Here is a 15740-nt window from a genome sequence, read left to right on the forward strand (position 1 = left end):
GGCAGGCCAGGCTGAGCCCCCGGGCAGAGCTGTGAGAGGAGCTATTCCTCCAGCGCTCCGGGCACGGCGTGTTTTGAGGGGCGCAGGGCATATGACACTGACCCCCGAGCAGCCAGGAATCCTGTCCTGCCAGGCAGGGCGCCCTCAGGCCCTCCCCACGAACCACAAACAGGCTCTCTTCTGCGCCCCACAGGAGCTCCTCCTGCAGAAGTCCTCCTCCCTGGATCCTGGGGGCGGGCGGGGGCTGTCATCCCAGGGGCCCAGCCAGGAGCCTGAGGCCGGCCCAGGGCTCCCCACACACAGCGCAGGGACGGGCATCACCCGAAGGGGCTCTGCTTCAGGAAGGGGATGACCTTGGGCGGCTTTTCGGGGAACTGCAGGGAGTACAAGTGCGCCATGTACTGGAGCTCGGGCATGACCATCCTCTGGCACATGCGCAGCGTCTCGTTGTCCAAGCCGGGCCTGAGGTTGTAGCCCATGATGTCGGCCTGCCCGGACTGGAAGGGCTGCAGCCGCAGGTCGGTGATCTCCGCCCTGTTCTTGGGCGCGCTGTCCTGCAGGCACAGGGCGGCCAGCTCCCGCCGCCGCGCCCGCAGCCCCTCCACCTCCGCGCGCAGCCGGCGCGGGCCCAGCTCGGCGCGCAGCGCGGCCCAGAAGGTGCGGTTGAAGTGGCGGTAGAGGCGCCAGTCCAGGGCGCACCAGCGCTTGGCGCGCTCCTGGCCCTCGGGCGTCAGGCGGGTGACGGTGCCCGGGCTGCGCGAGTTGACCTTGAAGGAGACCACGTCGTCCAGCCGCCAGCGCAGCCGGCGCCGCAGCAGCACCATGGACTCGTCGAAGTGCTCGGCGATGAGCACCAGCGGGAAGCGCCGCTCCGCCTCGGCCAGGCGCGCGCGCACGTAGTCCTCCTCCGCCGGCGCGTTGGGGTCGAAGCCCAGGTCGAACCACATGTGGTTGCGGGCGCAGGCGTTGCGCAGGTCCAGGGTCTCGTTGTAGTAGGCGTGCGGGGCCGCCAGGAAGGCGTCCAGGCTCGGGGCGGCCCGGAAGGCGGGCGCGGAGTCCCTGTAGTAGGTGAAGGAGGACTCCAGCTGGAAGACGGGGTTTCTGAGGATGGAAAAGTACAGGGTGTCGTTGGGCATCACCTTCTGCACCTGTGCGGAGACAGAACGAGGGCTGTGGTGACGCTCCGGCTTCCCCCAGAAGCTCTGGGGGCAGGTGCGCTCCCCCCTCCACCCCTACTCCCACTCCCCACCCTCACCCCCACTGCCCACCCCCACCCCCACCCTCCCCCCTCCACTCTCCACCCCCACCCCCACTGCCCACCCCAACCCCCACTCCCCACCCCCACCCCCACTGCCCACCCCAACCCCCAACTCCCCACCCCCACCCCCACTCCCCACCCCCACTGCCCACCCCCACCCCCACTGCCCACCCCCACCCCCACTGCCCACCCCAACCCCCAACTCCCCACCCCCACCCCCACTCCCCACCCCCACTGCCCACCCCCACCCCCACTGCCCACCCCAACCCCCAACTCCCCACCGCCACCCCCACTGCCCACCCCCACCCCCACTCCCCCCTCCCCCCTCCACTCTCCACCCCCACCCCCACTGCCCACCCCAACCCCCAACTCCCCACCCCCACCCCCACTGCCCACCCCCACCCCCAACTCCCCACCCTCCCCCTCCACTCTCCACCCCCACCCCCACTGCCCACCCCCACCCCCAACTCCCCACCCTCCCCCTCCACTCTCCACCCCCACCCCCACTGCCCACCCCAACCCCCAACTCCCCATCCTCACCCCCACTGCCCACCCCCACCCCCACTGCCCACCCTCACCCCCAACTCCCCACCCCCACCCCCACTGCCCACCCTCACCCCCACCCCCACCCCCACTGCATACCCCCACCCCCACTGCCCACCCTCACCCCCAATGCCCACCCCCATCCCTAACTCCCCAACTCCCCACCCTCACCCCCACTGCCCACCCTCACCCCCAACTCCCCACCCTCACCCCCACTGCACACCCTCACCCCCAACTCCCTACCCTCACCCCCATCCCCACTCCCACTGCACACCTGATCCTGCCCACCACCTCTCCCACCGGCTTCCCTGCATCCTGTCATCGCCACCTTGCTCCCTTGACTGCCACTTTGCACGAGTGTCCAGAATGATCCTAAAACACTGGAGCTTGGCCCTGCCCTTCCCCCAAACTCCCTCCACGCCCCCCTCTTCTCCTGGGAGGGAAGTCAGGGAAGCTCCCAGGAGGAGATGATCTCTAAGAATCTGAGACCCAAATGGCCCACAAGAGCGGGGCGGCACATGCAAAGGTCCTGGGGGTGGGAAGACTGCGCGGTGTGGGAACAAGAGGAATCTGGAGAAGGAGGAGAGGGCGGCAGGCTGTGAGGCCCCCCGCCTGATTCCCAGAGCGATCGCAGGCCAAGAGAAGTGGGGGTTGGAGCCCCTCCAGCCAGGGCCCCGCACACACCCGCAGCCTCTCCCGTGGCCAGGCCGAGGCCTGCCCCTCCGCCCCGCCCCGCCTCCCCCCGCAGCGGGCACCCCAGCCCCACCTCGGGCAGGTTAAACCTCAGGTGGTTGCACATGATGTTGAAGTGCGGCTGCGGGCCGTCCTGCCTCACGCCCTCCACGTAGCGCGTCACGAAGAGCCAGGGGTAGCCCAGGTGGAAGCGCGCGCCGGCCGGCAGCGCCACCGACAGGTGGTGCGTCTCGGCGAACCGGTAGAGGATGTTGAGCACCGTGCTGCTGGCCGTCTTGTGCGTCTTGAGAAACATGATGTTGGTGACGGGCGGCTCCTCCGTCTGGCCGCCGAGCAGGCTGGGAGGACAGTGTGCTGCCATCAGTGAGGGACGCTGCTCCCCCCACCCCCGGGCACCCCAACCGGAAGTCCCCACTGGGAGAGACCCCAACCCAGCACACTCCCAGCTGCATCACTGTGGTCCCTCTAACCTAGAGACCCCCCAACCCTGAAGCCCCCAAGGTCCCACTGGCACAAACACGATTCTCCCTAGGTGGCTGCATCGCCTGACCCTCGTGCACTGCAGGCTGGACCCCTAGACGCTGGCTCCCCTCTGGGCCCCCCAACTTCTTGTCTGGCTCCTGGGGCACCTGACATGGTGCTGGCCCTGTGGCCTGGGCCACGTGTCTGGCATTTCTTGGCTGACTCTTCATATCAGGATGGGCCAGCCTGACCACAGGGCAAGAGTGGAGGCTGGCCGAAACCGGTTTGGCTCAGTGGTAGAGCATCTGTCTGCGGACTGAAGGGTCCCAGGTTCGATTCCGGTCAGGAGCATGTACATTGGTTGCGGGCACATCCCCGGTAGGGGGTGTGCAGGAGGCAGCTGGTCGATGTTTCTCTCTCATCGACGTTTCTAGCTCTATCTCTCTCCCTTCCTCTCTGTAAAAAAAAAAAAAAAAAAAATCAATAAAATATATTAGGGAAAAAAAAAAGAGTGGAGGCTGGTGCCCCCAGCGGTGATGGACTCCAGCCTGGAGCAGCAAGGCCATAAGCAGGGCCAGTAAGAGGGGGAGGGAGGCAGGGTCAGGAGGCCTGCACTGGCCCTGGGGACAGTGAGGAGGTGGGGGTGGCAAAGAGACCCAGGGACTCTGGCATTTCCCCTTTTCCCAAGGAGATCCAGCCAAAGTTGGCGGCAGGGACAGGGGGAGTGACCTGGGGCCACAAAACACTCCCAGCAGCCAGGCTAAAGTGCTGGGCCTGTGTGGCCGTCCCCGGGGGCCCTGAGCTTCACAGAGGACATCCCACTGACAGGCAGGGAGCAGGGTCCTGATCTCCCCAAATCTAGGCCCGAGCCCTGCCTCCAGCACCTGGTCACCCTTTGCACACAGCAGCTCTCCCCAACACATCCCCAGCCCAGGCCCAGGCCCCACCCTCCCAGAGTTCTCCTCACTACCCAGAGGACTCATTGGGAGGGCCTCAAGAAGCTAATGGGGCCGACACCGGTTTGGCTCAGTGGACTAAAAGGTCCCGGGTTCGATTCCGGTCAGAGCATGTACCTTGGTTGCGGGCACATCCCCAGTAGGGGGTGTGCAGGAGGCAGCTGGTCGATGTTTCTCTCTCATCGATGTTTCTAGCTCTCTATCCCTCTCTCCCTTCCTCTCTGTAAAAAATCAGTAAAATATATTAAAAAAAAAAAAATAAGTCCTTACCCAAGGATATAAAGAAGAAGAAGAAGAAGAAGAAGAAGAAGAAGAAGAAGAAGAAGAAGCAGCAGCAGCTAATGGGTCCCAAAAGTTAATGGGCCAGGCCATCTGGGAGGTGTGACCTGCCCGGTCACTGGCCAGTGCTTGGAGAAAGGCAGGCCGGGGCCCTGTGCTGGTCCGGGAGGGAGCAGCACTCACGGTGTGAGCATTTCCATGTCCGCATGCAGGCGGCACACCAGCAGGAGCAGGGTCAGGGTCAGGGTCAGGAGGAGGAGGGTCCAGAAGCACCTGTGGACAGGGGAGCCACAGTCAGGGGTACAGGAGCCACAGTCAGGGGTACGGTGCCACCCACCCCACCCACCTCAGCTCAGCATCACCCATGTAACAGCTCCTGTTGAGCCCTCAGTGGCTATACCCTGTGCCTCCCATGTACCACAGGCTGGGCTCCTGTACTGTGTGCCGGCCTGCCGGGCCCTGGGTGGATGGATCATCAGACTCCACGCCCCTGTGGCCCCCTGCCACACTCCCCACTGCCCAAAGCCAAGAGGCAGACCCATTCTCCGGGAAGTGGGCAGGAGTCTGACAGGTGGAGGTGAGAGCAGGTCAGGGGTCCCTGGAGACTGGCCTGACTGAGACCCCTGAACTCACACCCCAGGGGCACATCCTGGCATTCCGGCCCCCACACACATACACACACAGACGGGGAGAAGCCCCACAAAAGAGGACACTCAGAGGCTCCCCAGGAACTCAGCAGGTGGGGTTCAGGCAATAGTCCCCGGGCCGGGACGCCCGAGGGAGGCACTGTGACCAGATCAGGGGAGAGATGGGCTAGGACAGGGCGCCCCCTTGTTGTGATGGACACCACCTCTCAGGACCTTTGAGTTAAAGCGCACAGAGCCTTTGTCCAGAGAGGACACGTGCAAGGATTTGTCCTGGAGTCACCGAGTCCCCTGACACCTGACCTGCTCCCCCCCGCGGAGTCCCAGGGGGTCGCTGGTACCCACGGGCTCAGGAAGATCACATGTCTCGCCTGAGGCCACTCGCTGGGGAAGAGGCTTGTGCCCAGAGACACATTCATCAGCAGCCACACCGCCCCGCCCACCCGCACAGCACCTCGCCTTCCACACGGGCAGGTGGGGGAGCTCCCGGAGCCGGAAGAGCCCAGGCTCACCCAGCAGAGCATGTCCAGTGGAAAGAGCCAGGTCAGGACCCCGCGGCACCACGTGGGGAGGGACAAGCGCAGGTGGATGCCAGAGACCCTGAGGGTTCGCCGGGAAGGGAAGTGTGCACGCTGCAGACACTTGACACTCTGCGTGCACTGAGCACACTGTGGGCACTCCACAGACAAAGCACAAACAGTGCACACACTGAGCACACTGCACACCCTGCACACAGTGTGGGCACTGCACAGACTAAGCACATACAGTGCACACACTGAGGACACTGCACACCCTGCACACAGTGTGGGCACTGCACAGACAAAGCACATACAGTGCACACACTGAGGACACTGCACACACAGTGCACACAGTATGGACACTATCAACACTGCACGTGCTGCACACACATTGCACACAATGCACACACACGGACGCTAGATAAGCTTTTCCCTCCCTCACTTCTGCCTTGTTCTCCGAGTCATTCTCTCCCTGATGCTCCCCCAGTCCTTATGACAGGTGGGAGTAGCTTATCCTTAATAAGTGATAGAACAGTCCGCTGACATGGCTCAGTGGTTGAGCGTCGACCTATGAACCAGGAGGTCACAGTTCGATTCCCAATCAGGACACATGCCTGGGTTGTGGGCTCAATCCTCAATGTGGGGTGTGCAGGAGGCAGCCAATCAATGATTCTCTCTAATCACTGATGTTTCTATCTCTCTGCTCTTCCTGTCTGAAATCAATAAAAATATTTTTTAAAATAAGTGATATAATATTATTATATTTAAAATCATATTTCTTGAAATATTAATATTTGTTGTATATAAATGGCTAATTATCTTATATCTACAACCTGATAACAGATTTAGTTTGCATATTGCATGGTTAAATGCAAAATAAATAAATAAATAAATAAATAAATGTGAGGGGGAAAGTGATATCCCTAGCTGGTTTGGCTCAATGGAGAGGGCATTGGCCTGTGGACTGAAGGGCCCTGGGTTCGATTCCGGTCAAGGGCCATGCCCGGGTTGAGGGCTCGATCCCCAGTAGGGGGCGTGTAGGAGGCAGCCAATCAATGATTCTCATTATTGATGTTTCTATCTCTCCCTCTCTGAAATATATATATATATATATATATATATATATATATATATATATATATATTTTTTTTTTTTTCTTTTAATTTTTTAAAATAAGTGATAGAACAGCAGTGAGTGGGGCCCAATAGGGAAGGGCGCCCAAGTCAGCAGTGGTCTGTGGGCAGCAGCACAGGGACCCCTTGAGACGCAGAAAGGGGAGTGACCAGGAGAAGCAGCTGGGGGGCTTAGGAGAAGCAGGGCCCCAGTGAGGTGCACGGATCTGGGGGAACCATAGTCTGCACCAGAGTGAGAAGGGACAAGTTTCCAAACCCCAAAGGGTCGCCCTTCTAGAAGGCCATACTGTGGTCCCAGAGCAACGGGGGCCCTGTGCTCCAGTCATCCCCACTGAACTCCTGAGGCCCTCCCAGGGAAGCGGTGTGCTGTCCCCTGCCACCGGCCGGGTCTAACCCCTGCTGGGACGCCTGCCAGGCAGGTCTCCCTTATGGTACCCTCCAGCCGACCTTTTGTTCTACCATAAAACTCCCTCCCCCAAATACTGCGGTTTAGCGACTCCTTATAGATGCACAGATGGTTGATCTCTAACAAGAGCCCAGTGGTGGCACGAGGCTAAATGGATGAATGGCTTGGTATGTGAATTACATGTCAATAAAGCTTTTTGTTTGTTTGTTTGTTTGTTTGTTTTAAATATTTTTTTTTAATTTTTTTAAATAAATTTTTATTGTTCATATTATTACAAATGTTCCTTCCCCCCACCACCACCATTGCTCTCCTCCACCAGGTTCCCACCCCACCCTCTGCCCTTTCCCCACCCCCCATTGTCCTCATCCATAGGTGCACAGTTTATGTTCAGTCTCTTCCCACATCCCCATCTCCCGCTTTCCCCGAGAATCGTCAGTTCACTCCCCTTCCATACCTCTGATTCTATTATATTCAACAGTTAATATTGTTCATCAGATGTTTTTAAATTCCCTTGGTTTTTAGATTCACTTTGATAGTTACGTATTTGTTGTTCATAATTTTTATCTTTATTTTCTTTCTCTTCCGAAAGAACCCCCTTCAGCAATTCATATAATTCTGGTTTGGTGGTGATGAACTCCTTTAGCTTTTTTTTATTGGTGAAGCTCTTTATCTGACCTTCGATTCTGAATGATAGCTTTGCTGGATAGATTATGTTTGGCTGTAGGTTCTTACTATTCATCACCTTGAATATTTCTTGCCATTCCCTTCTGGCCTGCATGGTTTCTGTTGAGAAATCAGCTGACAATCGTATAGGTGCTCCTTTATAGGTAACTTGCTTTTAATATTCTCTCTTTGTCCTTTGCTCTTGGAATTTTAATTATGATGTGCCTTGGTGTGGTCCTCTTTGGATTCCTTTTGTTTGGAGTTCTGTGTGCTTCCTGGACTTGTAAGTCTAATTCTTTCATCAGGTGGGGGAAGTTTTCTGTCACTATTTCTTTCAGTATGTTTTTTATATCTTGCTCTCTCTCATCTTCAGGGACCCCCATAATGTTTTAAATATATTTTATTGATTTTGTACAGAGAGGAAGGGAGAGAGATAGTTAGAAACATTGATGAGAGAGAGTCATCCATCAGCTGCCTCTTGCACACCCCCTACTGGGGATATGCCCGCAACCAAGGTACATGCCCTTGACTGGAATCAAACCCGGGACCCTTCAGTCCCCAAGCCGACACTCTATCCATTGAGCCAAACCGGTCTCGGCTCAATAAAGCTGTTTGAAAAAGTAAAATTTTAACACTGTTTAAATGACTCCAGCTGAAAAAAAAAAAAAAAAAAAAAAAAAAAAAAGCCAATAATTGTGAGGAAAGTTATGAAAAATAGTTAAAAGTATAAACCATGCAATCATGCTTCCAAGCGCCTGTAGCTGGAAGGAGCCCCCTCGATCCCTAAGAATTCACCTCTCGAACAAACACTTCTCTGTGGCCCCTTCCCTCTGGAGGTGGCCGAGTTGCTCAGGGGCCTCAAACCCCCTGCATTTGGAACTGAGAACGGGATGTGGCATTGGTCCTGTTCCACGGGGGGCCAGCGGGGAGAGCGTAAGGCGAACAGGCCCAAGCCCACGCCCCTGTGAGCCGAGGGCTGACCAGTGCGCGCCCCAGGTGAGGCCATTCCCAGGTTACTCAGGCGGAATTCCTGGCATCTGGTAACAACCAATAAAAGATATAAAACTGTGAGCAATAAACAGTCAAGACAGCCAGCATATGAGCAAGATTCACAATGGCCCATTGACCAGCTCATGAGAAATGGACAAACATTTGCCCTCTGGGGGGGTTATAAAAGGAAATGGAACCAAATGTTTGACCGTCATTCAGCGGTCAGCCAATTTTAGCTGGAATCTAGAAAAACAATACCCAGCCTAATCTCTAATTTTTTTGGGGGGTGATCTTACAAATCACCCCCAAAATCCAGCACTATAGGTCGAAGAATCACACACCCGGTCGCCTGTGCCACCCTCTCTTTCTTGTCAGGGCCCCAGAGCCGGAGGGAAGCAGAATGGACTGGAAAGGGACGCTGCCATCCCCACACACACATGGCCTAGAAGCTCTCCCTCTGGCCTCGGACTCTGGGCTTTCTTAGAACAAGTTCTTCCTCAGCGAATGCAGGGCCCCACCTAGACAGAGCTCACGTGTAGGATCCAAACCATCAGATAAAGCTATCCCCTAGCAGCAGTCACTGCTCATCCACCCAACAATTGTCCCTTCACCTGGTCCTCATGGAACCCAATGGCACTTCAGCTGGAAGGGTGTGAGTGCAGAGAGAGCATTTAATTAGCAAGGGCTAGGAGGAGACTGAACAGTTTCTCAGGGCGTCCCTACACACACACACGCTCACACACACGCACACACACTCACTCACATGTATACACGCAAACACTCACACACATACATGCACACACTCACACACATGTATACACACATGCATACACATACACTCACACACAGTCACACATACACACTCACACATGTATACACGCACACGCTCACACACATACATGCACATACATTTGCACACACATACACATACATGCACACACTCACACATACACATACTCACATACACATACACAACACACTCACACACAAGCACTTGTCAGCAAAGGCTGATCCTCAGGGAACAGGAGGCCTAGACCCCTTCCCCACTCAGTGGGCTAAGAGAAAGCACTGAGGAGCCAGCCTCCAGGACCCCCACAGAGACCTGCGTGAGGCCGGCACAGGCTCCCGGAGGCCAGGGGCCGGAGACCTGGTCAATGCATAGTGGGGACCTTGGGCCAGCAAGTTCAAAGCACAGAGCCATCCATATATAGGCCAAATCAAAGAAACAGGGCCCCGGCCAGCATGGCTCAGTGGTTGAGAGTCCACCTATGAGCCAGGAGGCCACAGTTAATGCCGTCAGGACACACGCCCAGGTTGCAGGGGCATGAAGGAGGCAGCTAATCAATGATTCTCTCTCATCACTGATATTTCTATTTCTCTCCCCCCTTCCCTTCCTCTCTAAAATCAAGTAGAAATTATTTTTAAAGAAAGTGATGGGGTGCCAGGCATTACAAACTGAACACCCCCCAAATCACAGAGGAGAGGAGTGTGGGTCACCCTGCACCCGGGACTTCATCCAGAAGAAAAAAGCAGGCCACGTTGTCACCACCTGCAGGAAGTGGCAGAGGAGAAATGCGGCCACAGATGCTGTCCCGCCAAAACCCACCTAACTGCTCCCTCCCCTCAAGATGCCTCCCGTTTCACTGCCACTGAATTGGGAAGGAAAGGATGTCGCTTTGACCAGTAGAATGTGCCGGAAGTGATGCTGTGCCATTCTGACCTGAAGTCACTGAGGAGGGTTTGTGCCAAAGTCCATCACAGGCAAGGGGACTGACTCACTGAGACGCCACAGCCCATCTGGCCAGAAAGTCTCGGCTCTGCTCACAGCTCCTCGGACTGCCCCGGGCCCCGGGGTCCCTGCCCACGGTTGCCCTCTCTCTGCCCCTCAACAAACAAGCACAGCGTTTGCTGGGCCAAGAGAGAGGGGCCTGCGAACGTTCGCACAGTTCAAGGGAACTGAGCAGTCCCTGTGGGGACGGGGGCTCTGTGGCTGCAGTGACTTGGGAGCCCCTTCCTCCAGGCGCTTTGTCTGAACCCGTGAGCCTGGGACACTCAGAGCAGCCAGACAGCCCAGGCCTGGGGCTCTCCATGCCGCCTCGCCTGCCCTGTGCACAGGACTCTGGGCAGCCAGAGAAACCCAGCGTGGCCCCAGCTACAGTGACCCTACCCCCAGCCTTCATATCTCCCTCCTCCTCACAGAATGGTGACAACTGGGACCTTCCCGCATCTCTGCCAGCCCCCAGGGCCCACAGCGAGGGCTGGGCACAGGTGGAGGGGAGGGCATCAGGGGTGCTGGAATCCCCCAAAGGCTTGTGGGATGAAGCAGAGAAGTAAAATGCAAAGCATCTGCAGACCAGGCCCGCCTCCCTCCAACTTCAGTGCGTCCGAGAGTCTGCCTCCTCTGCTTATAAAGGGGAACAGCCACGTGTCACCCAAAGCTGGCAGGGACTCCCTCTCGCACATGCAGGCCTCCAGCAAGCGTCCCCAAATGCAAATGCAGTAACTGCCAATGCCATGAAGGGGGATGGAAGGTCACCGCAAATACAGGGCCCAGCCACAGGAAGGTGACGCCTAGGCTGGGGCCAGGAGGTCTGGGCCCCTCGCAGTCCCCCACCCAGGCCTTCACCCCAAACCCCAAATCCTCATCTCCCCCTCAGTCCTGGGCTCTTGTCCCCCAGAGGCCCAAGCCTGGGGGTGGATTCAGGGCAGTGTTAGAGCCCCCAACCGCGCGACTTCCTTTTTAAGTCAAACACAGAATGATCCCCTTCTGCCAGGTTCTCAGAATATCCGAGGATTAAAGAAGTGCTTTGTCTCTCCTGGAGGGCCCAGTTGTCCGCCCCACACTCCCCGCCTTACCTCTGCATGCTGCCCTGCAGGGTCAGCAGCATCCTGGCGGGTCCTGGGAGCTGGCACAGCAGGGCAGGTGGGTTCAGGCCCTCTGCCGGCGCCTGCCCCAGGCCACAGGCTGCATGTGGCCCCTTGCAGAGTATGAATTTGATTCCCAGAGAAGCTCACCTGCCAGCTCAGGTATGAGGCCACACCCTCCACCCTCACCCCAATGGGAGGGGTTATCTCTGGGCCAAAGGAAGAACCAGCCCTTCCCTGGGCACCGATGTGAGCTGTTATCTTTCTCAGACTCTCCTTCAGGCTCCCCTCGCCGTTCACCTGCTCTCCCTGCCCACCTCAGCCGGCCTAGGGTGGGCTTGGAGGGAGCTGTGGGCAGCCTCCAGGGCCTCTGGATCCAGAACTCAGGAGATGCAAATACTTGAGTGTGAAGCAAAGACAGTCAACATCGTTGAGGAGGAAAAGGGGAACTATGTGACCAAGTTCAAGGGCTGTTCTCCCTCTCCTTTTCTTCCTAAAAGTGTGCTTAATGCCAGGAGGACATTTGCTATTTCGTATATATCTTGGGCTGAAAAAACTTTTCAATGACGATACCATCTTAGGAACACAACAAAAAGTACTCGTAAATTTTACCGCATAAAAGCTCCTTTCTGCGTTTCGGGATGCTTCTTCCTGTCTGACCGGGTTTGCCATTTCTGCCTCCGGCCCGCTGATAGCAAGATGTCTTCAGGAAATGCCAAAATCGGGCAACCTGCCCCCAACTTCAAAGCCACAGCCGTTTTGCCAGATGGTCAGTTCAAAGATATCAGCCTAGCTGACTACAAAGGAAAATATGTGGTGTTCTTCTTTTACCCTCTTGACTTTACCTTTGTGTGCCCCACGGAGATCATTGCTTTCAGTGATAGGGCAGAAGAATTTAAGAAACTCAACTGCCAAGTGATTGGTGCTTCTGTGGATTCTCACTTCTGTCACCTGGCATGGATCAACACACCCAGGAAGCAAGGAGGACTGGGACCCATGAACATTCCTTTGGTGTCAGATCCCAAGCGCACCATTGCTCAGGACTATGGGGTCTTAAAGGCTGATGAAGGCATCTCATTCAGGGGCCTCGTTATCATTGATGATAAAGGTATCCTTCGCCAGATCACTGTGAACGACCTTCCTGTTGGCCGCTCTGTGGATGAGACTCTGAGACTAGTTCGGGCTTTCCAGTTCACTGACAAACATGGGGAAGCGTGCCCAGCTGGCTGGAAACCTGGCAGTGACACCATCAAGCCTGATGTCCAGAAGAGCAAAGAATATTTCTCTAAGCAGAAGTGAGCACTGGGTCATTATAGGGTCATGTAGCAACGTACAGCCATGAGAACAGAACCTCTCTTCTATTGTCATGCTTAAAACAAGATCTTAGACTTAGCCCAGATGTGGCCTTTCCTGTAGGGCTTGGGGAGGGTCAGCCATACTTCTCTGGAGGAAATTATCTCATGTGAACAGTAGTGGGACATCACCTTTTGATCTTTTGTAGTTTCTATTAAACTTGAACTGAGGGAAAAAAAAAAAGAAAAAGAAAAAAAAAGCTCCTTTCTTTCTTCAGGAAATAAATGAATCCCATTCAAAAGACAAACAACAGACAACAGACTGGGGAAATGTTTATAGCACCTGACTGCGTGCAAAAGTCCATTAAAAAAAAAAAAAAGCCCGGTAAACAACATAGACTGATGAACAAGAACCGGTTTGGCTCAGTGGATAGAGCGTCGGCCTGCAGACTGGAAGGTCCCGGGTTCGATTCCAGTCAGGGGCATGTACCTTGGTTGCCGGCACATCCCCAGTGGGGAGTGTGCAGGAGGCAGCTGATTGATGATGATTCTCTCTCATCGATGTTTCTAGCTCTCTATCCCTCTCTGTAAAAAAATCAATATATATAGAAAAAGAAGAACAGACCCAGAGATAAGGAGCCATGGGTCAGACTCTTGGACCTCAGAGGGAGGGTGGGGATAAAAGGGAGAGATCAACCAAAGGACTTGTGTGCATACAGATGAGCCTAACCAGTGGTCGAGGACAAAAGGGGGGTGGGGGCATGAGGGAAGGGGGATTGGAATGGGGGGTTGAGGACAAATATGTGATACCTTAATCAATAAAGAAATTAAAAGAAAAAGAAAAAGAAAAAAAAGAAAAAGAAGAAAGCCCGTGGCCCCTTGAGGGGCTCGGACAGGACAGACAGCCGTGTGGAGGAGGCCAGGCTCGGGGAGGGGGACACTGCACAGCTGGTGGGACAGGCCGCCACGGCGGGGCCTCCTTCCCCGCCCGGCATCTGCACACACACAGAGCTCCGGGGCTGTGGCTCAGAGGGCACGGGGTCTGCACCCCAGGACAGCCCTCAAGGGAAAGAGCGTGAAGAGAAGCATGAGGCCCCGCCTCCCTCCTCAGAGGAGCTGGAGCCAAGCACCCCGGCCTCGCTTCTAAAGCGGGGGTGGGAGTTGAAAAGAGAACAGGCGGTGCGCGGACCGCACCCACCTGGCCAGGAATCCGAGCAGCACAAACCAAAGGAGACTGCGCCTGGCCAGCAGGTTAGGATGCCGGTGCCTTAGCCAGCGAGCCCCACACTCACGCCTCGTGACAAGCCACCCAGAACCTCGGAGGCCCAGCGGCAGGCGTGGCTCCTCAGGCTCACGGTCTGCCCGAGGTTCGGTTTCCGGTGGGGTTTGCCCTGCGCTCGAGCAGCCGCCAGGACACGCTCTTTACACAGAGGATAGCAGGGAGGTTCTCCTCCCACAGGCCGGCGAAGCCACACGGCCAAGCCCGAGGTCCCAGGAAAAACGTGAGGCCAGGGTCAGCAATCCCACAGGGCGCCTGGGGGGGGGGGGGGGTCCTCTGTAAGAAGCTGTGGGTCAGGTGAGAGACAGGGCAGGGCCCGCTGATGGGCAGGAGGGGCCAGGCCCAGGGCGGTCTGAGTGGTGCTGCCTCCTGCAGGCCCCACCACGGTGCCCACCTCTCCCGTCTCCTCCCCGAGGCAGAGCCCCAGGGTCCAGGGCACAGGGCTCCCACTGCTTTCTCAGGGCAGCGCTCCCTGGGCCTCACGCAGGCTCCAGCCTGGCTCCTCAGGGAGCCGCAGGGGGGCGAATGAGCTAGGGAAAACTGCGGGATTATGCTTCGAAATGCCATTCCTCTGATTCATTGGGGCACACTCTGGGCACTGGCCTGGTGAAAGGACAGTCATTCTAACAGATAAACAGACCCGGGGCAGCCAGCTGTTCACCCGTTTACAGCTGGGAGGGAGTTCCGGGCGTGGGGGGGGAGGGCCCACAAGTGCCACAGGTGGGGACATCTCGGGACCCACGTGCCAAGGCCCCATCTCCACCTGCCGGGGCCTCAGACTTTATTGCTTTTGTGACACATGTGTTCATATAACCCCAACCCTAACCCAACACCTTGGTGTAGAGACAGTGACCACACCTCACTGGGTCAAAGTCTCAGGACACTTGGGGAGGGAACCCCAGAGGAAGGGCAGCTGTGTGAACACCTATGAGAAGCGCCCCAGGGCCCCCTCCCGAGGGAACAGGGGAACCCGGAGCCACGAGCCCTCAGGTGGTACAGGGCCTGAGGTGTCGGCACAGTTGGTGATGGGCTGGCCCAGGGCGTGGAGCCTGTGGAGAAAGACCGCAGCTGGAATGCCGGGTCAAGGGCAAGGCCTGGATGGAGGCCGCAGCCTCAGCACCTGGTGTCCAAAGCCAAGGGACCCCAGGAGGGCCCATGGGAGCAGCCAGAAGGGGAGAGCCCGGGTTAGGGGCTCAGCCTCAGCTGTTGGAGGTTTGGAGGCTGGAGAGGAGGAGGCAGCAGCTAAGGATGCTGACGGGGGAGCGTTGGGGGTCAGCTGTCAGGTGGATGAGGACCAAGGACTGACCACAGGGTCAGTGGGGGAAGGGGAGCCGGTAAAGAGTGATGGGGACGGCTAGGGCTCCAGGAGAGGAACTGACTTCAAACCTAGAAGGCAGGGAAGGGAGCTGGGTGCCCGGGGTAGGCTGCAGGGACTTGGCCTTCCATTGTCCTGAGCAAAGGGTGCCCCATGGAGACCAGGGCTGGGGAGCAGCCATGTGCAGCCTGGTTTGTACCAATGAGAACACACGTCTCTCCTGGCCAGTCCGACTGAGGGTGACTGTGCACCCAGGGGACCTGGCTCACTGACTCTGAAGTACCAGCTGGCTGGGTCCTTCACCTGAGCCCCCTCCTCACCCACACCCCAGAGTTGAGGCTGGAGGAGGCAAGGAATGGAGGACCAGGAGCCGTGTCATCCCCTGCCTGTCCTTCTATCCCCATCAAGAGCCCACCTTGGACCTCCTGAACCTCACTTCCTCCC

General features: G+C 57.0%; 2 protein-coding genes across 2 annotated transcripts; one reads left to right on the forward strand and one right to left on the reverse strand.

The window, feature by feature from the left end:
- Positions 1–317: 317 nt before the first annotated feature.
- GAL3ST2 (galactose-3-O-sulfotransferase 2) lies at positions 318–11433 on the reverse strand (the record flags this gene model as incomplete). The annotated part of the gene is made up of 4 exons (XM_084893083.1): positions 318–1148; positions 2568–2832; positions 4375–4464; positions 11402–11433. The coding sequence occupies 4 exons, from the start codon at positions 11431–11433 to the stop codon at positions 318–320; spliced, it is 1218 nt and encodes a 405-aa protein (XP_084749209.1).
- A 614-nt stretch (positions 11434–12047) lies between these two features.
- Positions 12048–12932, forward strand: LOC311626716 (peroxiredoxin-1-like). The gene has a single exon (XM_084892477.1). It carries the CDS (start codon positions 12110–12112, stop codon positions 12707–12709), a length of 600 nt encoding a protein of 199 aa, XP_084748603.1. The 5' UTR covers positions 12048–12109; the 3' UTR covers positions 12710–12932.
- Positions 12933–15740: the final 2808 nt, after the last annotated feature.

This window comes from Pipistrellus hanaki (assembly GCF_964339955.1).
Source record: "Pipistrellus hanaki genome assembly, chromosome: 8".
In the NCBI taxonomy this organism is placed as follows: domain Eukaryota; kingdom Metazoa; phylum Chordata; class Mammalia; order Chiroptera; family Vespertilionidae; genus Pipistrellus; species Pipistrellus hanaki.

Coding starts and splice junctions, on each gene's coding strand:
- LOC311626716 (XM_084892477.1), top strand. CDS start 12,110: ATGTCTTCAGGAAATGCCAAAATCGGGCAACCTGCCCCCAACTTCAAA.